At 44.6% G+C, this 21,076-nt stretch overlaps 1 protein-coding gene across 3 annotated transcripts in view; it reads left to right on the top strand.

Moving 5' to 3' along the window:
- The window catches only part of LOC119165856 (venom metalloproteinase antarease TserMP_A-like), a 76,019-nt gene extending 67,149 nt beyond the window's left edge, over positions 1-8,870 (top strand). For 2 of the 3 annotated variants that reach the window (XM_075872007.1, XM_075872005.1), the window contains 3 exons: positions 2,672-2,807; positions 5,951-6,145; positions 8,601-8,870. In XM_075872007.1, the coding sequence (XP_075728122.1) occupies positions 2,672-2,807; positions 5,951-6,145; positions 8,601-8,687 (418 nt within the window). In that variant the 3' untranslated portion in view covers positions 8,688-8,870. The remainder of the gene's footprint in view (positions 1-2,671; positions 2,808-5,950; positions 6,146-8,600) is intronic. The other variant, XM_075872006.1, reaches the window with a different exon arrangement.
- The last annotated feature ends 12,206 nt before the right edge of the window (positions 8,871-21,076 follow it).

The following is a 21,076-nucleotide window of genomic DNA, read 5'->3' as shown; positions in this document are numbered from 1 at the left end:
TGCCGAAGGTATGCGCTAATTATGGCGAACTCAGTGTTTAATTTTCATCAATATCATCATGGATCAGAATACCAACTTCTCTAAAAATGCAAGACATTTACATCAATTTAGGACCGAACTAAAATACACTTAAACATGCTTAGCAACAGTGTTCTTCCTTTTCATAGCGTCATTTGGTTTCAAAGCCTAAACTTTACCTAATGTAGCTTTTTCGATTTTTTCCGGCACTACTGCTTAGCTTTATTCATTGCTTCAATTTGTTTCATTGTGCATATGTCATTGTGTTCATTTCATTATGTGTAAATCACCCTTCATCCATGGTTAGTATTACTGTTTTTTCTTTCCATAGCTTTATTTTGTTTCAATTGCCAGATTTTATGTATTAGAGTTTTTTGTATCTTTTTTCTAGTTCTACTGCTTAGCTTTATTATTCGCTTTGTTTTGTTTCATTATGGATGTTTTGTTTTCATTTCGTATATTTTTTCACTGCTATGTTTTTTACGTGTTTAGTTCATACTTATGATTATTGCTAATATTACCTCAAACAATATGTTTTACCACAATCTGCTCTTAACACGGGGTCTCGATGCAGCCTTCGACTTTGGGACGCCCTTATGTATACTAACACATGAAACATTCTTGTATTGGTATCAATAAAAAATTCTGAAAAATATCTGAAATTCTCATAATCATAACGAGCTTAGCAAGTGTAGCTTGTTGACCTTGTTGGTCTAACATGTGGATAAAGTTGAGCGCGGCACTCAATTCACGAGGATAGGGCCTGCAGAACACAGAAGCGCTAATTTTCAACAATGATTCAACAGATGTTGGATCACTGAATATATACATAGAAAAGCCCTACACTCTGGAATGCGCAAATGTTGTGGCATGAGTGAAATTAAAAATTTATTAGATGATCACAACGATGTTGAGTTGCCACAATTTTCGCCTAGCTAATGTGTCATAGCTGATGTTTCTATGAACCACATTGTTTCATCTTTGTGCATGCGTATAACTAAGCCCTTATCAAAAAACAAACGAACACCCACGCCTACCAGAATGCGTGAATAAGAGAGCACAAAAACAATGTTAAGAAGGGAGAAGATGGTCTGTTATCCGTGCATTCCTGCTCGTTTGGGTGTTTGCCTTTGTGCAGCAAAAGCTATATACGCAGGAAGCGGAATGCCTTGGCTAGTTCAGGGCTTAAGCTATGTGCACACCCTTTCCTATCATGAAGCTCTGTGTGCTACTTACTGCATGCAAGAGCAGAGTGCTAGGTTACCCAAATATTTAGAGTGCACACCCTGCCATTTCCTTCCTCGAGTGACAACACTTCCCATGAGCGCCTTCCCGTGGGTATCATGTGCTTACCTACGCCATGTTAGCGTGCTATTCACCGTATGCTGCGTCCGCATGGGTGTGGGTTATTTACTCCAGCTACCCCAAATGTGAAGTCATGATCATTGGTGTTAGTTTTCGGAACCGAGACGCGTCGCCAGGGTTCAATGAGATGTGTTCACATCAAATCATGGAATAGCCTCTAAACAGCTACCAATATTCTGGAAGCTGTCATATATGAATATAAAATAAACAATCAACTACTTCTGGGAAGCGACATTCCACTATCGTGTTTACCGATTCCTACGATGCTGTGCTCAGATTTGGGTGCACCTTAAAGAACCCCAGGTGGTCGAAATTTCTGGAGCCCTCCACTACGGCATCTATCATAATCATATGGTGATTTTGTGATGGTAAACCCCACATATCAATCAATTATCAATTCCTACGAGGGAGTGATCAGCCATAATTTCTGCGGAGGGGGGAAGGTGGTCACAAAGGGGTTGCTTGCTACCTCTTGACCTGACATTATGAAGGTAGTTACTCAAGATAATTGAGCGATATGTGTTTGACTGAGTTAAAATACACGGTAATGGTCGTTTTGCGCGTCGCCTCTCCACACCGTTGCTCTGGGCTCCGAAGCGCCTCTTCCGAGACGCTAAGTCCCCTGCATGTTCCGCTTTGCCTCTCAACGGTGTTGCCTTGGGCTGACACATTCCCAATACCGATCATTTCTGATATAGGCAATGCACGCTTACGTGTACAAATTACCACTCACACGCCACGGCATTTGAAGTAGCTGCAATAGAAGGCAAAAAGCAATGAGACGCAAATATGAGCTGAAATTGCACGCTGGAAAAGGATGTAAAAAACAGTTGTCTGCCATTATTCTTGAATACATGCCCCTACTCCTTGGCTCAATAATTGCAAAATGAAAGCATGCGTTCAACTCGCTCGTATTGCACATTGGGGACTATTGCAGTTGTAGGTCAGTTTATCAAAACTGTCTCATCTCCTAAAGCTGTCGTTGTGAATTTCACTTTGAAAAAAATTATTTATCTCAACTCATGCGATAGATATATCTCACCCCGCAAACTTTCATGCTGCCGTTCGATTTGTGAAAGTAAAAAAAAATCACTCAGCAAAACAGTGTCGAAAGTCTGGGGTGTAAGGCAGCCGTGTGTTGTTTGACACATGCTTTCAAATTTTTTTTACATGAACAGGAGGTTTAATACCTTACATGCCTATATTGGAAGCTAATTTTGTCTGTCGCTAATTTGATCTGTCGTGCTTCGTTCGTAACGACGTTCTTCTTCAATTCTCCCTCATGCAGTACTTTGCCACAATATTGCATCAATATTAGTACGAAAGCGAACTACTCCAACAACTTTTATCCTGGACAAAACATGACACCAAAAATATTTTGTGAAACAATGCATCCACAACAAGAGGACGTGAACGCCTCCGAGGTATGTAGTCATGTCAGTTCTCTATTATGGCAATCCACTTTACAGGTTTGGAAGATGTTCCCGTTTATGACGGTTTTTTGCAGTTTTCACTGCTTGGAGATTTTCTTTGTTTGCTTTAAATTACGTGAAAACTCACTGACATGTCCAAGCCTCCAACATTGTCATGATTGTTATCGTCAGTAAAAATAATGGCCCTGTATCTGCATGTTTAATTGCAAATGTCGTCGAAAGATGACAGTCTTGCGTGTGGAGAGAGTGAACAAAACATTTATTTGATATTCTGTGCGAGAACATTGGTGAATGTAATTCTGGAAGCGCTGCGTTCGATCCGTGCGGCAAAGGCAAACCAGCGCATTCAGGCACGTCAGATACGAGCGTGATCTGGCAGTTATCTTCGAAAACGAAGGAAGGCGTGCGCGCCCATGGAAAAGGATGCGCGCCTGTCTCGGAGGCGATAAGGTGTAGAACGCAAAGCGATTGGCAGGTGCCACCACCGTGTCGTCTTAGCAAAGCGTCGGAAACACGTGCCTTTTTGAGAATCGCGTTGCATTCTCAGCGAAGCGTGATAAACGCTACAGACCTTAGAATTACTTTTGTCGGCCTTTTCTATTATAAAGACACGCACACGAAATATTGACTAGTAATTATAATGCCTCAGATGTGTGCAATAATTGATTTTTAATTGACAATCGCACAAGTATGAACGCTGAAACTTGAGCAATACTGGTGGGCCCTGAGGATTCGGTTGGCTGTTTGGGGTATTTCTTGGTGCCGTTTGGAGTATCGTTACGGCAGACAAACAGACAAATGTGCAGACAGACAGACAGACAGACAGACAGACAGACAGACAGACAGAGAGACAGACAGACAGACACACAGAAATTTTCGGGTTGAAGGTCCCAAAGAAAGACTATCGTATTTATTATAATATAGCTTGGTGTCGACAAGTTTCACAAGAGCGCTTAAAATGTAACGTGTAAATCGGGGATGCTTTGAAGTATTTTTATTTAAAACCTAATGCATCACAATGCATTACGCTCTTATTTTTAATACCTACACCACACTTCTAAAACTGCTACATCGCCACATAGCTACATGGCTAGGCCAGAGTGAAAGGATGAATGAATAAATGAATGAGTGAATAAAGGATGTTCTCAAGAAATGTTAACCTAACGTTATTCAGTGCTATAACTATCTGTCACACACTCCTACGAGAAAATACAATTTCAATTTGATTCAATATTCTGTATTTGGTAGAATTTTCCTACGAAGCACCTGTCTAAAATAATGTTTTTGTTTTGTTTTTGCGTGAACTATACAATTTTCTAAATATACGCTAGAGGAAACTCTGGTGCTAACGTCTATAAGAGCGGCAACGCACAGCGCTTCAGCGAGCACGGGAATGGTGGATGGAACACGGATTTGGCTAATTTTCATACTTCTGGCTCTATGTGTGTTCGTGTGGCTTGGGGCTGTTTTCTTTCGAAAAAAAAATCAGCAAATGTCCATTGGTTCTGCTTCCCCACCTTACTTTTTAAGCTTACCATTTCAAATCGGGTCATGAAGTTCCGATGGGTAAGTTCTTTCCTTCAAAACAAAACCTAAACGCCGCAATAAACGAAGCCACAAGTGTGATCCGCCACCCACAAGTACGAAGACCAGGGAAATCGGTGTACTACCTTTTATTCCCATGGTCGCGGAACGATTGCAGCGCCAGAGCCCCCTCTAGTTAATTTCAGGAAACTCTGTGGCGTGAACATCGAGTCATGAACTTAAAATTCTCATTCGATGCATGTCAACTAAAATCTTGAATAGTTATACTGCAACCCCGAAAGACTTAACGTAATGAAACGTGTGTTTAAGAACACCATTCTTCAGGTTAACAGAGTATTTTGACACGTTTTGCTATAGATGTCATCATGTACTGACTTTCTTCCTTTTTACTTGTGCTAGCGAATTAAAACTGCTTACAAACGACATCTAAACTTGTAGCTGCCTACGAGTGATTCCAAGCATAATACAGCAAGAAAAAGAAACATCCCTTACAGGTTATTGGTCACGAGAATGATTACACTGCTTTTCTGGAGTGATATACACACTAAAATCAAATAGTGACACCATGGGTAGAAAAAAGAAGTGCAGCTCATGCAGACTCAATCAATGTTATACATTTTGTTCTTCGAGATAACTCGGACTAACCAATATTTTACCAATTTCGACTCACTATTCCTCAAACTCACCAAAATATGGCTCACCCGCGCTCACTCAGCCTCAGACTCGAGTCTTGATCTGAGTCTGAGGATGAGTCAGTTTGCAGACCTGTTGATCACAGTAGCGTAACTTGCGTCGGCTAGTTATTAGTTCACCATACGTGCTACAGATCAGATGTGATTGATCATCGGTATGTTTTCTGTGGTTGTGCGGCGCTTATGGTGCTCGTCTCCTGACATCTAGGTGACGGGTCCGATTTCCACCACGGCAGTCACATTTAGGTGAAGGCAAATCGCGAGAAGACCTTGCGCTGTGTGAATCAGAGTACATTGAGTAACACCAGATAGCAGAAGTTTCCGAACTCCTCCACTACGGCATGTTTCATAATCATAAGTCGGTTTTTCATGTAAAACCCCAGATATTATACTTAAAACGTCTCTATATGTGAACCGAAACGAGTTATCTCGCTAGTTGGTGCATGGTGCAATACAAAAGCTGGAGGCACAAAGAACGAGCACTAGAAAGCCAGTTTTGTCACCAGTCCTGCCTTTCCTTGTCCTAATTCCTTTGCTCTCCAATCTTTATTAGTCCATTTTATTATCATAGTGTTTTAGCTGTGGCGGCGTCATGTGCTAATCACGGGCAGGCGGCTCAGATTAGCGACCCTTTCGAGCTGAGTTTGATGGTTCGAAATACAAAAACGCATTGGCATACGTAATCATGTCAACCTTAAAGACAAACACGTGGTCAAGTACAATCGACAGGATCCGATAATGCTTCCTTCATAACTATGTCATACCCGTAACACGTAAAGCCGTGAATTTTTTTTACTTTTTCATTTCTGTTCTCCTCAAATACGCCATGTGTAGCTGAGTAGTTCTTTGTCTGGCACGTCGTGTCACCTTTGCTTCTTTTTCTGTTACTTCATGCAGCCCAATGGCAGTGGCGATCAACAATGCACAATAGAGTGTTGCTGGAAATATGAACTTGAAAATGTGCAAGAGCGAGAGGTCATCAGCATTGACGATTCGGAGATTTCCCACGACAGCAGTGAGTACTATTATGGAGAGCCCAGGGATTGTGAAAAGCACAGCATGCCAGAAGCAATGTCTTGTGGCGAAAATAAGGTACCTATAAAAGCTGTATTCCCATTTGTTTGCGCAGAGCCAGTATAATTGCTTTTTTCTCGTTCTAAGGTATTGCACTCCATATCGTTGCGGGGTGAAGACTCGTTTCACAATACATTTGCAACGTATGTAGAATAGGGATGGAAATACCTATACACAGTGTGACGTCTACACTCTCTGCTGCTTCTCATTTGTTATCAATCTGTTGTAGCTTGAATGGTGAAAAAAATGTAGCTGATCCCTTTTGCTAGGAATTGGTATAACATGAAATCCTAGCATGTCTTCTCACAGGTAGTTAGCGTTTATTGTGCATTGTCTCGCCACAAGGGCAAAACAATGAGTGCTGCAGCAACTCCAAAGTCACGCGGAGAAGGACAACCAGCTCAAACCTTGCAGCGTGCACCTCAAGCAGAAAGCACGAAAAAAATGAGCATGCTCTGATGACCGCCAAACGGTATATGATGCGTATAAATGGCTTGTCATCAGTAGTTTTGGCAACGCACGCTCCGTGGCCTAGTGGTTAGTGCTCCGCGCTGAGGATGGAGAGGTCGCTAGTTCGACGCCCCACAACAGAAATTTTCCTCATCGCATTTTGAATTAAATTTGTTAGTGTATATTGTGCAAGGTCACATCCGTGACAGGAGTACGTCAGCATAGCCGTGGTGGACCCCGGCATATAACACGTTCGTGTTGAAAAAGACACTAGGGCCATGCATCATACAAGAAAGAAACATTCTAGCATCTACTTAGTGCCACCTACGTTAAGTGTGTGATGGAAACAGCGCATCGCACCGTTAGCGTGTGTTTATAGCGGAGCAGTCGGTGACAAGCACAGAACAGCCAAGGCCCCCAAATCTTGTTCTTGTTCATCGTTTCTTGTGACTCATACCCACTGACGGGGATTTGGCTGAGTACTGAGTGGTCTTTTAAAATCTTACGGAGTTTTAGAGAAATGAAGGTCTTAGAATAAAGATATCACAAACTTTGCATTGAAATGAGATGCTCACGCAAATGTACCCAATACGAAGCTTTTTATCAGTAATAGTTAATAAAATAAATTAACATTCTCATTTCTCAAGAAAAAATATAAGTAGGATAAATGTTATGCCTGTGTGGACACAGAGAAATTATCGGGGAGCGTCGTATTCTTTCGCATTATTTTCTTCTTGAATGCTGGTAGCTCATCGTAGAAATGCAGACTCTGGCTCCTATATCTATCTGCAAAACTATAGTGACCATAAAGCTAATATTTTTAATGCTTTATCAAGTGCTTTAAGAGACTGTCGGCGTCGGGAGCGTCAGCACGAGTGGTGCGAAAAATGACGGTGCGGTGGCGCCGCCATTACACGTACCCTTATGCTCCGTGTTGCCTAAGTTGGTGGTGCTCTCCCGACTTCAATTGGACGTAACATGGTGGCATCATCATCAGACATTGTCGCTCGCTCAGACGTGGGCCGTTCACGGAGGCGTAAAAAAACCACATATGAGGAGAAGAATGCTTATAATTTCTGTGATCCGCGAAACAGTGCAAACCACGTCAAGAACGGGGAGCATTTGAAATAAATTAATACAGGAGACTCTTAAAAAAAAGAATGCGGCTTTCACCTTCCAGTCGCCTAAACAGGCGCGTAAATGACCATGTGAAATCTGCTATTCCACTTGCGGCAACTTGGCCGAGGTGCAGCAAGCACATTTATAGCGCTGCAAAACACGCAGATCGTAACATGTTCATGCAAAACGTAACCTCACATTTATGTGTAAATTCAGTGTGCCAACGAGACGTTAAACTGTTAGTGACCAAACGTAACATAATTTGAACTGCTTCTTTGACGCAACTTTAGTATATTGCAACTGATAATGAAGCCAAGCAAGGTATGGGGGGCATTGTTTGCACTGTTTTACCTGTATGGTAGTGCGATGTACACATGCACAGAGAAAAATGAACAAAAATACAGTTTTCACTAGGCAGTGACTGAACCTGCAACATTTAAATAATTCACCTGGTGCTGTTTTACTCAGATGCAGGGGGGGAGGGGTTAGTCCTTTCATCTACTTTGCTGACTGTTTAAGTGCATGCGAACCTCGAAGTGTTTTGGAGCGCCGCTCGTAGCCATGGCGGAAGGTGTGAAATACTCTTCTGCAGCAATCTGGCGTCACATAACTGCTATTCAGATAACTTTTAGATGCTTCCTTCAATACTATCTTCCTTTTCCACAAATCTCATAGGAAGTCACCATTATGATGTGAGACCAGGTTGTTTGCTTTAACCTCTAATATACAAGGAATTCAAGGGCAGTTCTTGTAAGCCAGCCAAAAATATGGGAATCGTAAAAAGTGAAATTGTAGTTCAGAGAAAAAAGCCATAAAACATTGTAACATACCAACTACAATTTTTCAGTAGGTGTTCACACTGTCAAAAGAATTGTACTTACTACTTACTTTACCTCATTTACAGACGTGCAGACAAGGTGTCTGTGGCGAACACAACTGGACCGAGATATACAAGTTGTATCATACATACCGCACATTTCAGACCCTATGATTTGTTTTCCACTGGGCGTCGGGCACCTCACAGCAGCAGAATGTCACTTTTGCTTTGGCGAAGAGAATATTTAGGAACCAAGCAATGCAATCCTTCGAATGCCATAAAAGCATAAAACCTACATCCGTTGAACAAATACAATTCAAGTTTTCCTTATTCACTAAATGTTTTTGATAAATTCAATTCTGCTTTGTCCTTTAGCGGAAAACCCGAGAGGAACCCCGCCATTCCTCAAAAGTGTCACGCGTATATTGTATGGCATTATCTGAGCGAAAAGGTGCACACTGGCGTATGTTATAAGAACACTCACCTGGTCCTTTATTCATTTGCCAAAACCGACTTGAACGTGAAAGCGGTCCTCTTTCTTCGTGTCAGTTTATGTGTAGATCCTCCCGCATACCTTTCGGAAAGCTTTCTGAAGCTTTAGCACTGCCTCCAGGTTCACATGTATTGCAAGTTTTCGGCATGTCACCTAGTTTTGTATTATATCGGCGATCTACACACCTTTGGCCATGCTAACATGTCATGGGAAGACGGCCAGATGGGGCTAATTACCAATTTATAAAGCGCGTCCGCAAGAATGCGCGTCGGAGAAGACTTCGATAGGTGGTGAGCGAGGGAGATGACGTCTTCGAGACCATGCGAAAGAGTGCATATACAATGGACATGAAACAGGTGATTTCTTCCATTTGAGGACCATACCTAAAGCTTTCTTATGCGACAACAAGTGAGGTTTTGTCGTCATGACTTCGGCAACACACGCAGGAAAGGCAAGGGAAGCAATAACAAGCAACTTTCGTCATGTTTAAGACACAGGGCCTGAAAAAGTAAAGAAGTTAGCATTGAAGCAGTGCGAAGACTTGAAGTTGGGCAAGTTTGCTGCGTCTCTCAAGGAACGCAAGCACTCTTGCTTCTCAGTATTTTTTCCACCAAGATTCACAAGCCTAAACATCCATTTGGCGTTGCAGTTTCAGAGCGAGGCACTTGGGGGAATGGCGTGGGGCTGTTATTGCAGCAGTCGCTAGCCCTGCTGTTTTTTGATGACCCTTCTCTTGTTACGCAAGCGCATAATTTCTCAGTCTCCCTCGAAATTGAGCAATCAAAAGTCGTGAGTGTTTTCCAATACACCTGAAAGATCTTTACTACTCAGCGCCACATCCGTCAGTTTTGAAGCAGTTGACGAGGCCATTGACAATACGAGTATAGCTGCCATATCGTTTTATAATCTGCTGAATGTACGATTTTGTGGCCGAGCTGTTAACAACACGCGCATAATTCAAGATACTACGTACGACGCAACGATAAAGTTTCCGTAGGCATAACCTAACGAAACCCCAATGCTTATGGGACAGAACATTTATTACATGAAGTTCCTTATTCAAGGGAATTACGATGAGCGGGGTGAAGCTCTGGGGGATTTCATCGCTAAACCACGAACCATCCGTGATAATCACCCACTACATCATCAAAGGCGTGACAAACACTGTATATACTTGCGTACATGCGTAAGCACTGGCCGGGTGGTGTTGATTTGCGTCCAGGTAGACTACAGTCCAAAAAGGTGGGCTTTGACGGTTCGCCCGGAGTGCTGGCCTTCCGGATTTTGAAATCTAGTGACTCTATCGGCAGAGGGGTCGTAGCGTTTAACTAGCGTTGGAGTTCTCAGGTCTCATGACAAAGCTGACTATTTCTATTAGGCGGTGGGGCTGGTTGTATGGCGCACCGGGCCTCTCCCAAAGCACCTGTCCCAAAGTGGTTCGTTCCTGGCAATCGTTTACAATTCGTAGCCATACGTCGCTTCCTTTCCCCCTTCGTTATAACGGCTTTATTCTCGGTGAAGTGGTGGATCGGTGATTGAGCGTAGTGGGATGTTGGCAAGGACGAAGTAGTGGGCGGTTTGCAAAGGTGGAACTAAAGGCGTTCACGTACAAACGAGAAATGGACAGACCCGCACCTTCAGGAGATTCGCCCTTAAAAGCTCTGTAGGCGTCAGCGCTACAGCATTTTCGCGCCCGACATCACAGATGGTGAGGTCAGTCCCGTGGCTGAATGTACAGCAGCACGTTCGTTGGATTACGCATCTTGAATGCACAGTCCCATACTTCCGAAATCATGTCGACGGTAAATCTATGGTGGTGCTGCTGGTATTCTGTAAGCTATACTTCTATAAGCTACACTTCTGTAAGTGTGCAGCGGTTACAACACGCTCCGAGCTATTGGTGTCTGCATCTTGCTCAGCAATAAATGAAAAGCGCCGACTACGATGCGGACCATGACGAAAACTTTTCCATCTTCGTCCGTCACTTTGTAAGGTGGAGATGAGCTCACCCTTTCTGTCGAATTCTGGCGTCCCTAGTAAGGTGCAAGTAGCTTTGGGAGTTCAGGCGGAACTTCAATCTCGTGGATGGTAGAAGTGTCCTTGTCCTTAGGCGCGGCTACGTTTAGCCTGGTGGCATATATAAAGCGTCAGCTGCACTATTGGCTGAATAGTCTTTCTCCTTAAACCTGACGGCACTTGGACCTTGAGGCAGAGGAGACGGTATTGTACGTGGTTCTCTTGGCAACGAGGGCCTGGCGGCCTTGATGCACCGCCGGTTACATGATTATTGTCGCGTAACGGCTGCACCTAAATCTTGGTATGACGAGTGATCACACACCTTTTTCTTCATCATTGCTATCTCCTTTCAGATAACAGGATAATTAACAGGCACGCGCCCTAAAATGGTCACAGGAGGACAACGACATCGCGTTGTGCAAGTGGGTGCCGGGCTCGTGGAAGTTGCCGGCCTATTTTTCGCCTAATAAGGCACCAGTAACCTGTTAATCAGTAGGTGCGTGCCATGGAATTCACGGGCCACGTCCTTCTGCTGACCTTACACGGGGGACGTGTTGTACCTCGGGGGCGTAGACCCTGCATTTCCCCGGTTGGGTGTTTCATGCACTAGACCAACACGCCACTACATACCAGCAACTGTGACGCCCCTCGGTAGCGAGGTTGGTCCTGCCACTCGATGATGCGAGGTACCCTACCTGCGGACACACCCGAACAAGGGGCGGACGTAATGGTGCCCCTTGAAATTTGAACATTTCAGTATTGTACAATGGCACATGTTTTTTGTGTAGGGCCTAGTGCATTGGGAGCGAATGGCGGCGTTCGTGCACACACTACTCACGTGACCTGTCTTCAAGCACTTCCAGCACCGACGCGGTTTCTGCACAAAAGGTCGAACTGCGTGCCAAAAATGGCCCACTTTCAGATGTAATGGGAGTAAATTGCTCTTGAATGTAATCTTTACGCATCGTGATGTCCTGATATGACACACACTTGCAATAATGGTGTCTACTGACGCAGGCTTAATCAGGAATGGTAGGTCGGTTTCGGTAATGGCGTCATCAATATCATAAATTACCCCTCTGGTAATCTCTTTGTTCAACGGTATTTGAGAGCGGACATCCATATTCCCTCAATTACCATGAGATCGCGCAGTGTGTGACGCGCAGCCACGTGATTTACGTCAATTGCTAGAATGTTTTCCGGGTATTCAGTCTGACCTCCTTGATTTCGTTTTGTACCAGTGGCCATAGCTGTGCAGACACGAGCTGACTGTTCAGAGATCTCAGCTCGTCAGTGGCTAGAACTGGCGCGAATAGGATAGCTAATACCTCGGTATTTCGCGAACACTGGATGGCGGACTCACTTGAATTATATGAAGTGCTCAGCAACTGCCTCTTAGCCTTCCAGTTCTTCACTAACTCGAAGGTGTCGTCAGCAGAATCTTCTGTGCCGTCAAATAGTGCGTGGTGTTTTCGCTGTCAGTGTCACTCCAGGTGTTGTTGCGCCTCCTGAAAGCAACACCCGCTACCGCTCCGGTGTCTACTGGGCGCACGTGTGGTTCCACCTCCATTGTACACCAGTAGTAAACCGCACTTGACGGGTTAAATTAAAATTAATTGCGAAAAGCCACAGCATATTCACGAGGTGTGTGAGGACGGGTGGAGCGAAACGTACGGACGGATGGATGGATGCATGGATAGACGCATTGACGGGCAGACGCACAAAAAGCACGGACGGACTGATGGACGCTTCGCCCCACTCATCATCATTCACTCTATGGATACGCTTTCACACCGTTTTTGATGATATGCAGTGCAATGGAACTGGCCACTACGCCGACTACGACGACTACGACGACACGGGATGTACGCTTCATGGCGTAAGAGGCTTCGCCCCTAAAACGTATGCGTAGAACTGAGACATTTCGCGTTCTGCCATAATGGCACTTCGTCTTCCTCCCATACCTTCCACACATTGTGTACTTATTTTATTTGCTTATGTGTTGTTTACTGGCGTGGCATTTCATAGCTGAACTGGCTCACAGAATGTGTAGACAGCCGTTCGTGTGACTGCTGACTGTCTTCGGTGGCGCATGGCAGGCGTGCCCTCACCTTTGGTGACAGAGAACGCGCCATGTCAAGCCCCAAGGCTCTGTACTCTATGTTTTGCCAAGTGTTATTCCCAAGGCTGCTGTCTCGCTGCAGTGGTTTGCTACGATTGGACAACGTGAGTCTTTGAACTGTTTATGCTATTCTGCTAATGAACAGTTGCGTCACTATTTCATCAGTGAAGCTTCTGGTTATGTTGCAAGTACACCATTTGGCTAATAAAACAACACTGCCTCCTCAATATTTCTTGTTGTCTTTCTTTTCTCACGTACATGAAATTAGTGAGTCATAAGGGGAAATGAAAACGCTTATTTATAATGGCACACGAAAGATCAGCAATTAAGCGAAAATTTGATTTCGCGTCATGCGGGGCAAGTGCACGACGTCGCTACAACTTCTGGTTGTGACGTCGTCTTTTAATCTTTATTCTTTAGCTGTTGGTTTTTTTCTTCATACAGAGGCTGCATACGTAGGCTGCATACGTAGGTTTTCTTCCGCATACATGGGCTTCGATGGAAGTTACGCCAGCAGTTTACATATACCTTGTGTGACGTCTAAAACTCTACCGTATCTTGGCCGTGCATGTTGCTGACTGCACATGTTGACCTTCAATCGGCGAGTGCAAAGTGATAAGCCGGTACGCAGACAGGCTGAGATGAAAGCTTCATGGAGCCTTAGAAATTCACAAAAGGAAAAAAGAATGTCTCCGGTCACTGTTGGCTGACCTTTGGCAAAAATAAATCTGCTTTTTCAAGAGGTAGAGTGCAGGTGTAAAGGCGAAGAACCGGTTAGTGGGGGTTTTCGGGTTGCTCGTGATGTGACATCTTGTATGACTTTTCTCTCCCTTTTCTTTTTTCCATTTCCCTGCCTTGTGGCAATCAATTCAGTGATTAGTAAGCGCAGTGTATGTGTGCTTCTTGTAAAATTTTGTCCCGTCTAGGCGCACTGTCTCACGTTCGCCTCAATGCATTATTCTTTATTTTACACATTTCCATCTTGTAGGCAACTGTAAGTCCCCACAGATCACCTCGACAGACTCAGATTTAGTCCTCACATGTACACTCATCGGCCAAGTGCTAATCTATAGTTACAGCCGTTCCATGCACTAGCCGCACAGCCGCAACGCACGTGCCGGCACACCCACCGCACCCAAGCGAAGGGTGAGAGCATCGCCAACTGGCTCATTTGTCTCCCGCTTGCGTGCAGCAGGTGTGCCGGCACGTGCGTTGCGGCTGTGCGGCTGGCGCGTGGAACGGCCCTTACACCTCAATAGACTGAGATTTACCCCCGTATACACAAACGCTCCTCGACTCGACTTGCACCCTTCACTTGACGGAGTTACGCACTGCTGCTCGGCTGAAAATGACACTGCGCTACTCAGGAGTAGCAGCAATTTATCACTGATATGGAGTGTCTTTCCCTTCATAGAAATGGCGCTCCCGTCGGCTTTCTCAAGTGAAGGTGGAGCGTTGAGTGAAGGACCGTTCTAGAATACGATGGTTAGTCCTCACATGTAGTTCCCACCTTTACACTTCAGACAGGAACCATCAGTCCGTACAGTTGCACTTCACCGGACAAACGATGGTTCCATGCACCACGGGGTGGTCTAGTGGCTAAGGTGCTCGGCTGCGGACATCCAGGTCGCGGGATCAAATTCAGGCGTCGGCGGCTGCATTTTCGATGGAGACGAAAATGCTGTATGCCCGTATGCTCTGATTTGGATGCACGTTAAATAACCCCGGGCAGTTGACATTTCCGGAGTCCTCCACTATGGCGTTTCTCATAATCATATGGTGGTTGTGCAACCTCGTATAGCAATCAATCAATCAGTCAAACAGTGGTTTCACTCGGATGTACTTTTAGAATAAACGTTTTTTTCCCTGGTGCAAATAATTCGTAAATTCATGGCTATCATATTCTAGATGTATGCTCCCTAAAGCTTAGCACTTATGTAGCTTCTTTGTCTCATCAGTGAGCAATAATTGGTGCCAAAAGAAAAGGCGAAAAGGTATTTAGGCATTCGTCTTTCCCTCCTTTCACAGTAAACGCAAAAACGAAAGACAAGAATGAAGCATTGGAATGATTTACTATTCTATATTTATGTAGGAATTTTCTGAATTCATTCAGTTAATTCACCGTGAAATGTTGAAAACAGGTGCAGCCGTGCTGCCACATCTGCCACAGCCCATTTCGTGTAGCTGCTCAAACAGAAGTATTTGATAGCTCGCATTTTGCTCGCCAGCACACACAGTTTCCTGCATGTCTGCTCGTTGTGGGCAAGGGCTGCATCCTGCAGAACTCGAAAACTGGCAGTCACACGTGATGGGGAGATGAAGATGTGCACGGATGGTAAGTATATGTAAGGTGAATTAAATATCACTGCACTCCGCCCAAATTATTAACCAGTGAAAGCTGAAACATGCGACCCCGCGGGGTCGCCAGTTGAACCTACGACTAAACACCGCGGTGTTTAGTCGTAGGTTTAACTCGCAAGATTGCTGTCATGAAGAAGTGTAACGAGCGCTTAAATGCGGTTCGCAATGTGTTAATCGCAGGGATTGCTTTCGAAGAATCAGCGAGGCGGTCACAGACGTCGTAGTTGAAGCCAAAGTGCCGCTGAAGAAACTCGCGCCGACATTGGACATTTGCCCTGGCGAACTGGCTCCCGTAATCACCGCGTTGACGCTGGTGTGCCTGTTCGGCTCGGCGTTCTTTCATTTCATTTCATTTTATTTCCTTAAAGACCCCATTTGGGGGTGTTACATAAGAGGTATATATATATATATATATATATATATATATATATATATATATATATATATAGTGGGAGTAATAATTCAATGGGCCAGTTAGTCTTTGTGAAGGTATGGGATATGGCACAACGGGAGCGTTGTCAACAAAGATAAATATATTTATTTCCCAACAGTTTCGGGAAGGGTCCTCCCTTCATCAGGGGATGAGTTATACTGACATGAATTTCCAAACATCGTTGCTGCCGCGTCCCTCTCGCCTTGAAACATGTTTGCGAGAGTTAGAGAAAACTAGAAAAAAAGGGGGAGGGGGAGAAAAAAAGAAAAAGAAAGAAAAGAACGAAAGTGAAAAAAAAAGAGAGGAAGAACCACTGTCAACACTGAGAACGAAACCAACTGTCCGTGTACGTCCACATACGTTTCTTATAACGTGCTGTTCAGTTCTCGACGTGTGTCGGGCCACCCAAGATTGTCGCCGCGGTGCCGGGAGGGTCCGTGACGGCATGCGTAAAGAAAGGGTTTCCCCGTAATGGGTCGGTCGGCATGCGGCGTGCGTAAAGGAAGGGTCTCCCTTTAATGGGTCGGTCGGCTCTTTTTACCTTTAACCTTCGTCCGTTTCCCTTCAATGGTCATCAAGTGGTAGGCGAACGAAAACACTTTGTATGTGCATGTGGAAAAAGGAAGAAAAGAAAAAATGAATGGAGAAAAAACAAAAACAAGAATGAACAGTGTACACGTACAAGTCAGTCAGAAAAAAGCATGTTCTCCAGCTGTCAATCTTTGTCACCAATTTCCGCCTGGCTTACTTCTCAGAGGCAGTTGAGTTTACCGGGGTCCTCGTTGATGCCGGCTACTAATGTTCGAAATTTGAAAATAAAATGTGCCTCACGCTGTTCGCGCTCGCGTCTGTTTGAGAAACCGGACTGCAAAAGAGTTACGCTGATATTTTCAAAACTGTGGTTTGGCAGGCGCAGATGTCTAGATAAAGGTAGCTTCGGCAGTGAAGTGGCGTGGTACCGGTGATTATTGAACCGCAGCCGAAATGGCATGTCTGTTTGGCCGATATATTCTTGTTCGCAGATGTTGCAATGTAGCATGTATATTACGTTACTGGAGTCACAATTAAGGCTTTCAGTTATGCAGACTTTGAAATCCGAGAAGTTCGCTTTGGATTCACGTGTTGTGACCATTTGTGGGCATACCTTGCACCGAGTTTTTTCGCAGGGATGGCACCCTGATTGAAATTTGGGGGTGGTTGTTTTTGCTCTGACAAGAATGTTCTTCAGATTTTTATCCCGGCGGTACACCACGTGAGGTGGCTTCGCGAAGATAGAAGTTAGTCGTTTGCTTTGCCTGATTATGTTGAAATGGCGGGACAGAATGTTGTTGATTCGTGGCGCTGATGAGGAGTAAGTTAGTACAAGGTTCGTTTGGGAAGTCGTTTTAGATACTCTGTTTGGTCCCTTAATAATATCATTCCTGTTCACGTTGCGAGCACGTAGTAAGGCATCGTCAATAATGTCTTCCGGATAATTTTGTTTCAATAAAGAATGCTTTAGGTGTTCCGCGTGTCTGTCAAATTCCCGCATATCGGTGCATATTCTTCGGTACCGGTAGGCATGAGAATATGGATTACCCGTTTTGCAATGCTTTGGGTGGCTGCTGTTGAAATGTAGGTACATTTGACGGTCTGTGGGCTTTTTGTAAAGGTTCGTTGACAAGCGGTCATTTTCGACCGTGACAGTGACGTCCAAAAAGTTAATGCTAGTTTTGGAAATTTTGTGCGTGAATTTTATTGACGGGTGGCACTTGTTAAAATCCTCTATGAAGCGGAAAAGACTTCCCTCATCAAGGTTCCATATCATAAAAATATCGTCTAAGTATCTTCTGTAGTAGAAAGGTTTCAAGGTGCGTCCCTCATTGAATGGGATTTCAAGTGAAGCCATAAAGGTGCTCGCGAAGTTTGGGGCCATTTTCGTGCCCATTGCAGTGCCACTGACCTCAAGGAAATGCTTGCCATTGAACTCAAAATGGTTATAGTTTAGTACAAGTTCAAGAAGTGTAAACAGTACCTCGCCACTTACACTAGTTGATGAGTCAGATTTTACATATTCAGAAACCATAGCTGCTATTCCGTCATGGTGGGGTATGTTGGTGTACAGTGAGCAGACGTCCATGGTCGCCAGAGAACTGCCGCCTGGGATGTCGAGAGTTGAAGTTTCGCAGATGAAGTGGTTTGTGTCCTTTAAGTAATAGGGAAAATTTGTGGGGATGTTTTTCATTAAGAAATTTATGAATTCTGATATATTTTCTGTTGATGTGCTGTTACTGGATACTATCGGACGTCCCGGATTACCTGCCTTGTGTATTTTGGGGAGCAAATAGAATCGACTGGGAACAAAATGGGCCGGTAACATTGCTTTTAACATTTTGCCGGTAATTTTCTCGTCCCGGCGGAGATTGTTTAGGGTTACTTTTATCTCCCTTTCAAATTAGGGAGTCGGGTCAGTTGGAAGTTCTTTGTAGAATTTTGTGTCTGATAGCTGTCGTTCCCCTTCCTTTAAGTAGTCCGACGTGTTTAGAATTACTATGCAGCGCCCTTTATCAGCCGGTTTGATAGTAACTTCAGTGTTTTTTCGTAGTTCATCGAGTGCCCTTCGTTCTGACTTTGATATGTTGTTTCGAAATGGCCGATTTTTTTCATACGCTCTGATTATATCTTTCTGAACTGCTGATATATACATATCGAGGTGTTTGTCCCTCTGCTCATCCGGGCACCATAATTTGTCACCACCAATCACTCTATTCTCGTCCGTACAGTCCTTGCAATCATGAAAGTATTCACGGAGGCGGAGATTACGCGCAAAGTTATCGAGGTCTTGGTACAGTTCAAATTCATTGAATCTACCGGATGATGGACAAAAGGTTAAGCCTCTCGACAAAAGTTGAAGCTGAGTGGGTGTGAGTGTTGTGTTTGACAGATTGAGGACATTTTTCTGATAAGTTTTCGGCTGCTCTTGGCTATCACGTGGCACGAGAGTGTCAGCGTCATATTCGAGAGTAAGGATGTTTTGATTAGAATTGCACTGTAGTTTCGAGTTATCATTTTTCTTCTCAAAGTTAGGTTGTGGTACGGGTGGTCCCTGGCGTGCTTGTACGGCCTCATTCCTATTTTCCTGTTGCAGAGCAGTGGAGCTACTGCAGTCCCGCTTGAATTTTCTATCTTTTACTACTGAAATTTCGCCTCTCTTTTTTAGTTCATATCTTTCCAGTTCTCTTGCCTCATGCTCTCCGAGATTAGATACCAATTTCTGCATGGCCTCCGTGACACTGTGTTCGGCGGCCTTACGCTCACTATGGTCCGCAATGACCCGAGTCAGTTGCAAGGACGCTTCTAGTAATATTTTTTCCCACTTCCCCCTTTCTGCTTCACTTAGTGTAGGCATTGAGGGGTTGCAGGCTAGGCGGAGGCCCTTAGGTGCAATTTCGTGAGATAGATATTTGGTTAGTTGTTCCGCGTGTTTTTCGTATTGCACCCGCTTTTCAATGATTTTCCTAATCGATAGAAATGAGTGAGACCATGCGTGTTTAAGACTGCCCGTACCTTTTGTTTCCCCGTGTCATTTGGAAGCCGCCGCCTTGGTCTTCGCCGCATTCGTCCGCCTGGTGTTGTAAGGCCTCGCTGGGGGGAGTGGCGACGTCATCACTGCTGGGACCCTGGATGGCTCTGGGTGTCGCTCGGCTCCTTGTTGTTGAGGGGGCTTGGCACTGGAGTTGTCCGTGCAAGCGATTGCCGCCGATCTAGTTTTCTCTAACTCTCGCAAACATGTTTCAAGGCGAGAGGGACGCGGCAGCAACGAAGTTTGGAAATTCATGTCAGTATAACTCATCCCCTGATGAAGGGAGGACCCCTCCCGAAACTGTTGGGAAATAAATATATTGATCCTGGTTGACAACGCTCCCGTTGTGCCATATCCCATATATATATATATATATATATATATATATATATATATATATATATATATATATATATATATATATATATATATATATATATGTATATATATATATATATATATATATATATATATATATATATATATATATATATATATATATATACATTGTGTAAGATGGCGTCCAGTACCCTCAAGACTCTTCTTTATTGACTCGAGTATGTGCCCCACAACCTAAGCTTGACTAGTGATGATGAGTATGTACAGATGAAAAGATGGGACGCATAAACAATGCTCAACTTATTTTCCCCGCGCACTTGAGCGGCCGGCCCGGCCGAAACTTAGGCGGGAAATGTACGGTGAACAAAGGGTTTAAGACGTGAAACGTGGACTATCTCGGAGGCACGGTAACGACGGTCCGACGAACCCTTGACGGGAGTGACAAGGTAATTGACAGCAGATGTCCTTTCAGAAATGACGTAAGGTCCGAGAAAGCGTGACTGAATTTTTTCACACAATCCTGGAGTGTGAACAGGCGTCCAAAGTAGTACTTCATCTCCAGGACGGAAAGTGACGTCTCGACGGAAGCTGTCATAGCGTTGCTTGCGGTGTTGTTGACTGGCCTCCGTGTTGAGTTGAGCACGTTGCCGTGCCTCAGCGAGCCTGGAAACAAAATGATCTGGCGTAGTCGTGGACGTTTTTGTCGTCACATTGAAGAAAGAGGCGTCAATGGTGAATGTCGGCGCACGACCATAGACGAGGAAGAAAGGTGAATACCCGGTGGTTCGTTGAACAACGGTGTTGTGTGAAAATGTTACGAACGGCAAGATTTTGTCCCACTTATCGTGGTTCGGTCCGATGTACATGGATATCATGTCGATTAGAGTCCGGTGGAATCGCTCTGTCAGGCCATTTGTCTGCGGGTGGTAAGCGGATGTGGTCTTATGAACTGTGTCACAAGTTTTTAGGATTTCATCGAGAATTGTGGACAGGAAGGCCTTGCCTCGGTCACTCAACAACGCGCGAGGTGCGCCATGATGCAACACAATGGCTTCTAAAAAGAAGGCGGCAACGTCTGATGCAGAGCTAGTGCGTAGAGGAGCAGTCTCGTGTGAGGTGGTCGACAGCTGTGACGATCCAGCGGTAGCCCGCTGGCGTTACGGGAAGTGGCCCGACGAGGTCTATTCCGACAACGACAAAAGGCGTATCGGGACATGGAATGGGTTGTAATAGGCCA

Source organism: Rhipicephalus microplus, chromosome 8 (genome assembly GCF_043290135.1).
Source record: "Rhipicephalus microplus isolate Deutch F79 chromosome 8, USDA_Rmic, whole genome shotgun sequence".
Classification (NCBI taxonomy): domain Eukaryota; kingdom Metazoa; phylum Arthropoda; class Arachnida; order Ixodida; family Ixodidae; genus Rhipicephalus; species Rhipicephalus microplus.
Note: the sequence above shows the minus strand (reverse complement) of the source record. Positions and strands in the feature narration are given on the sequence as shown.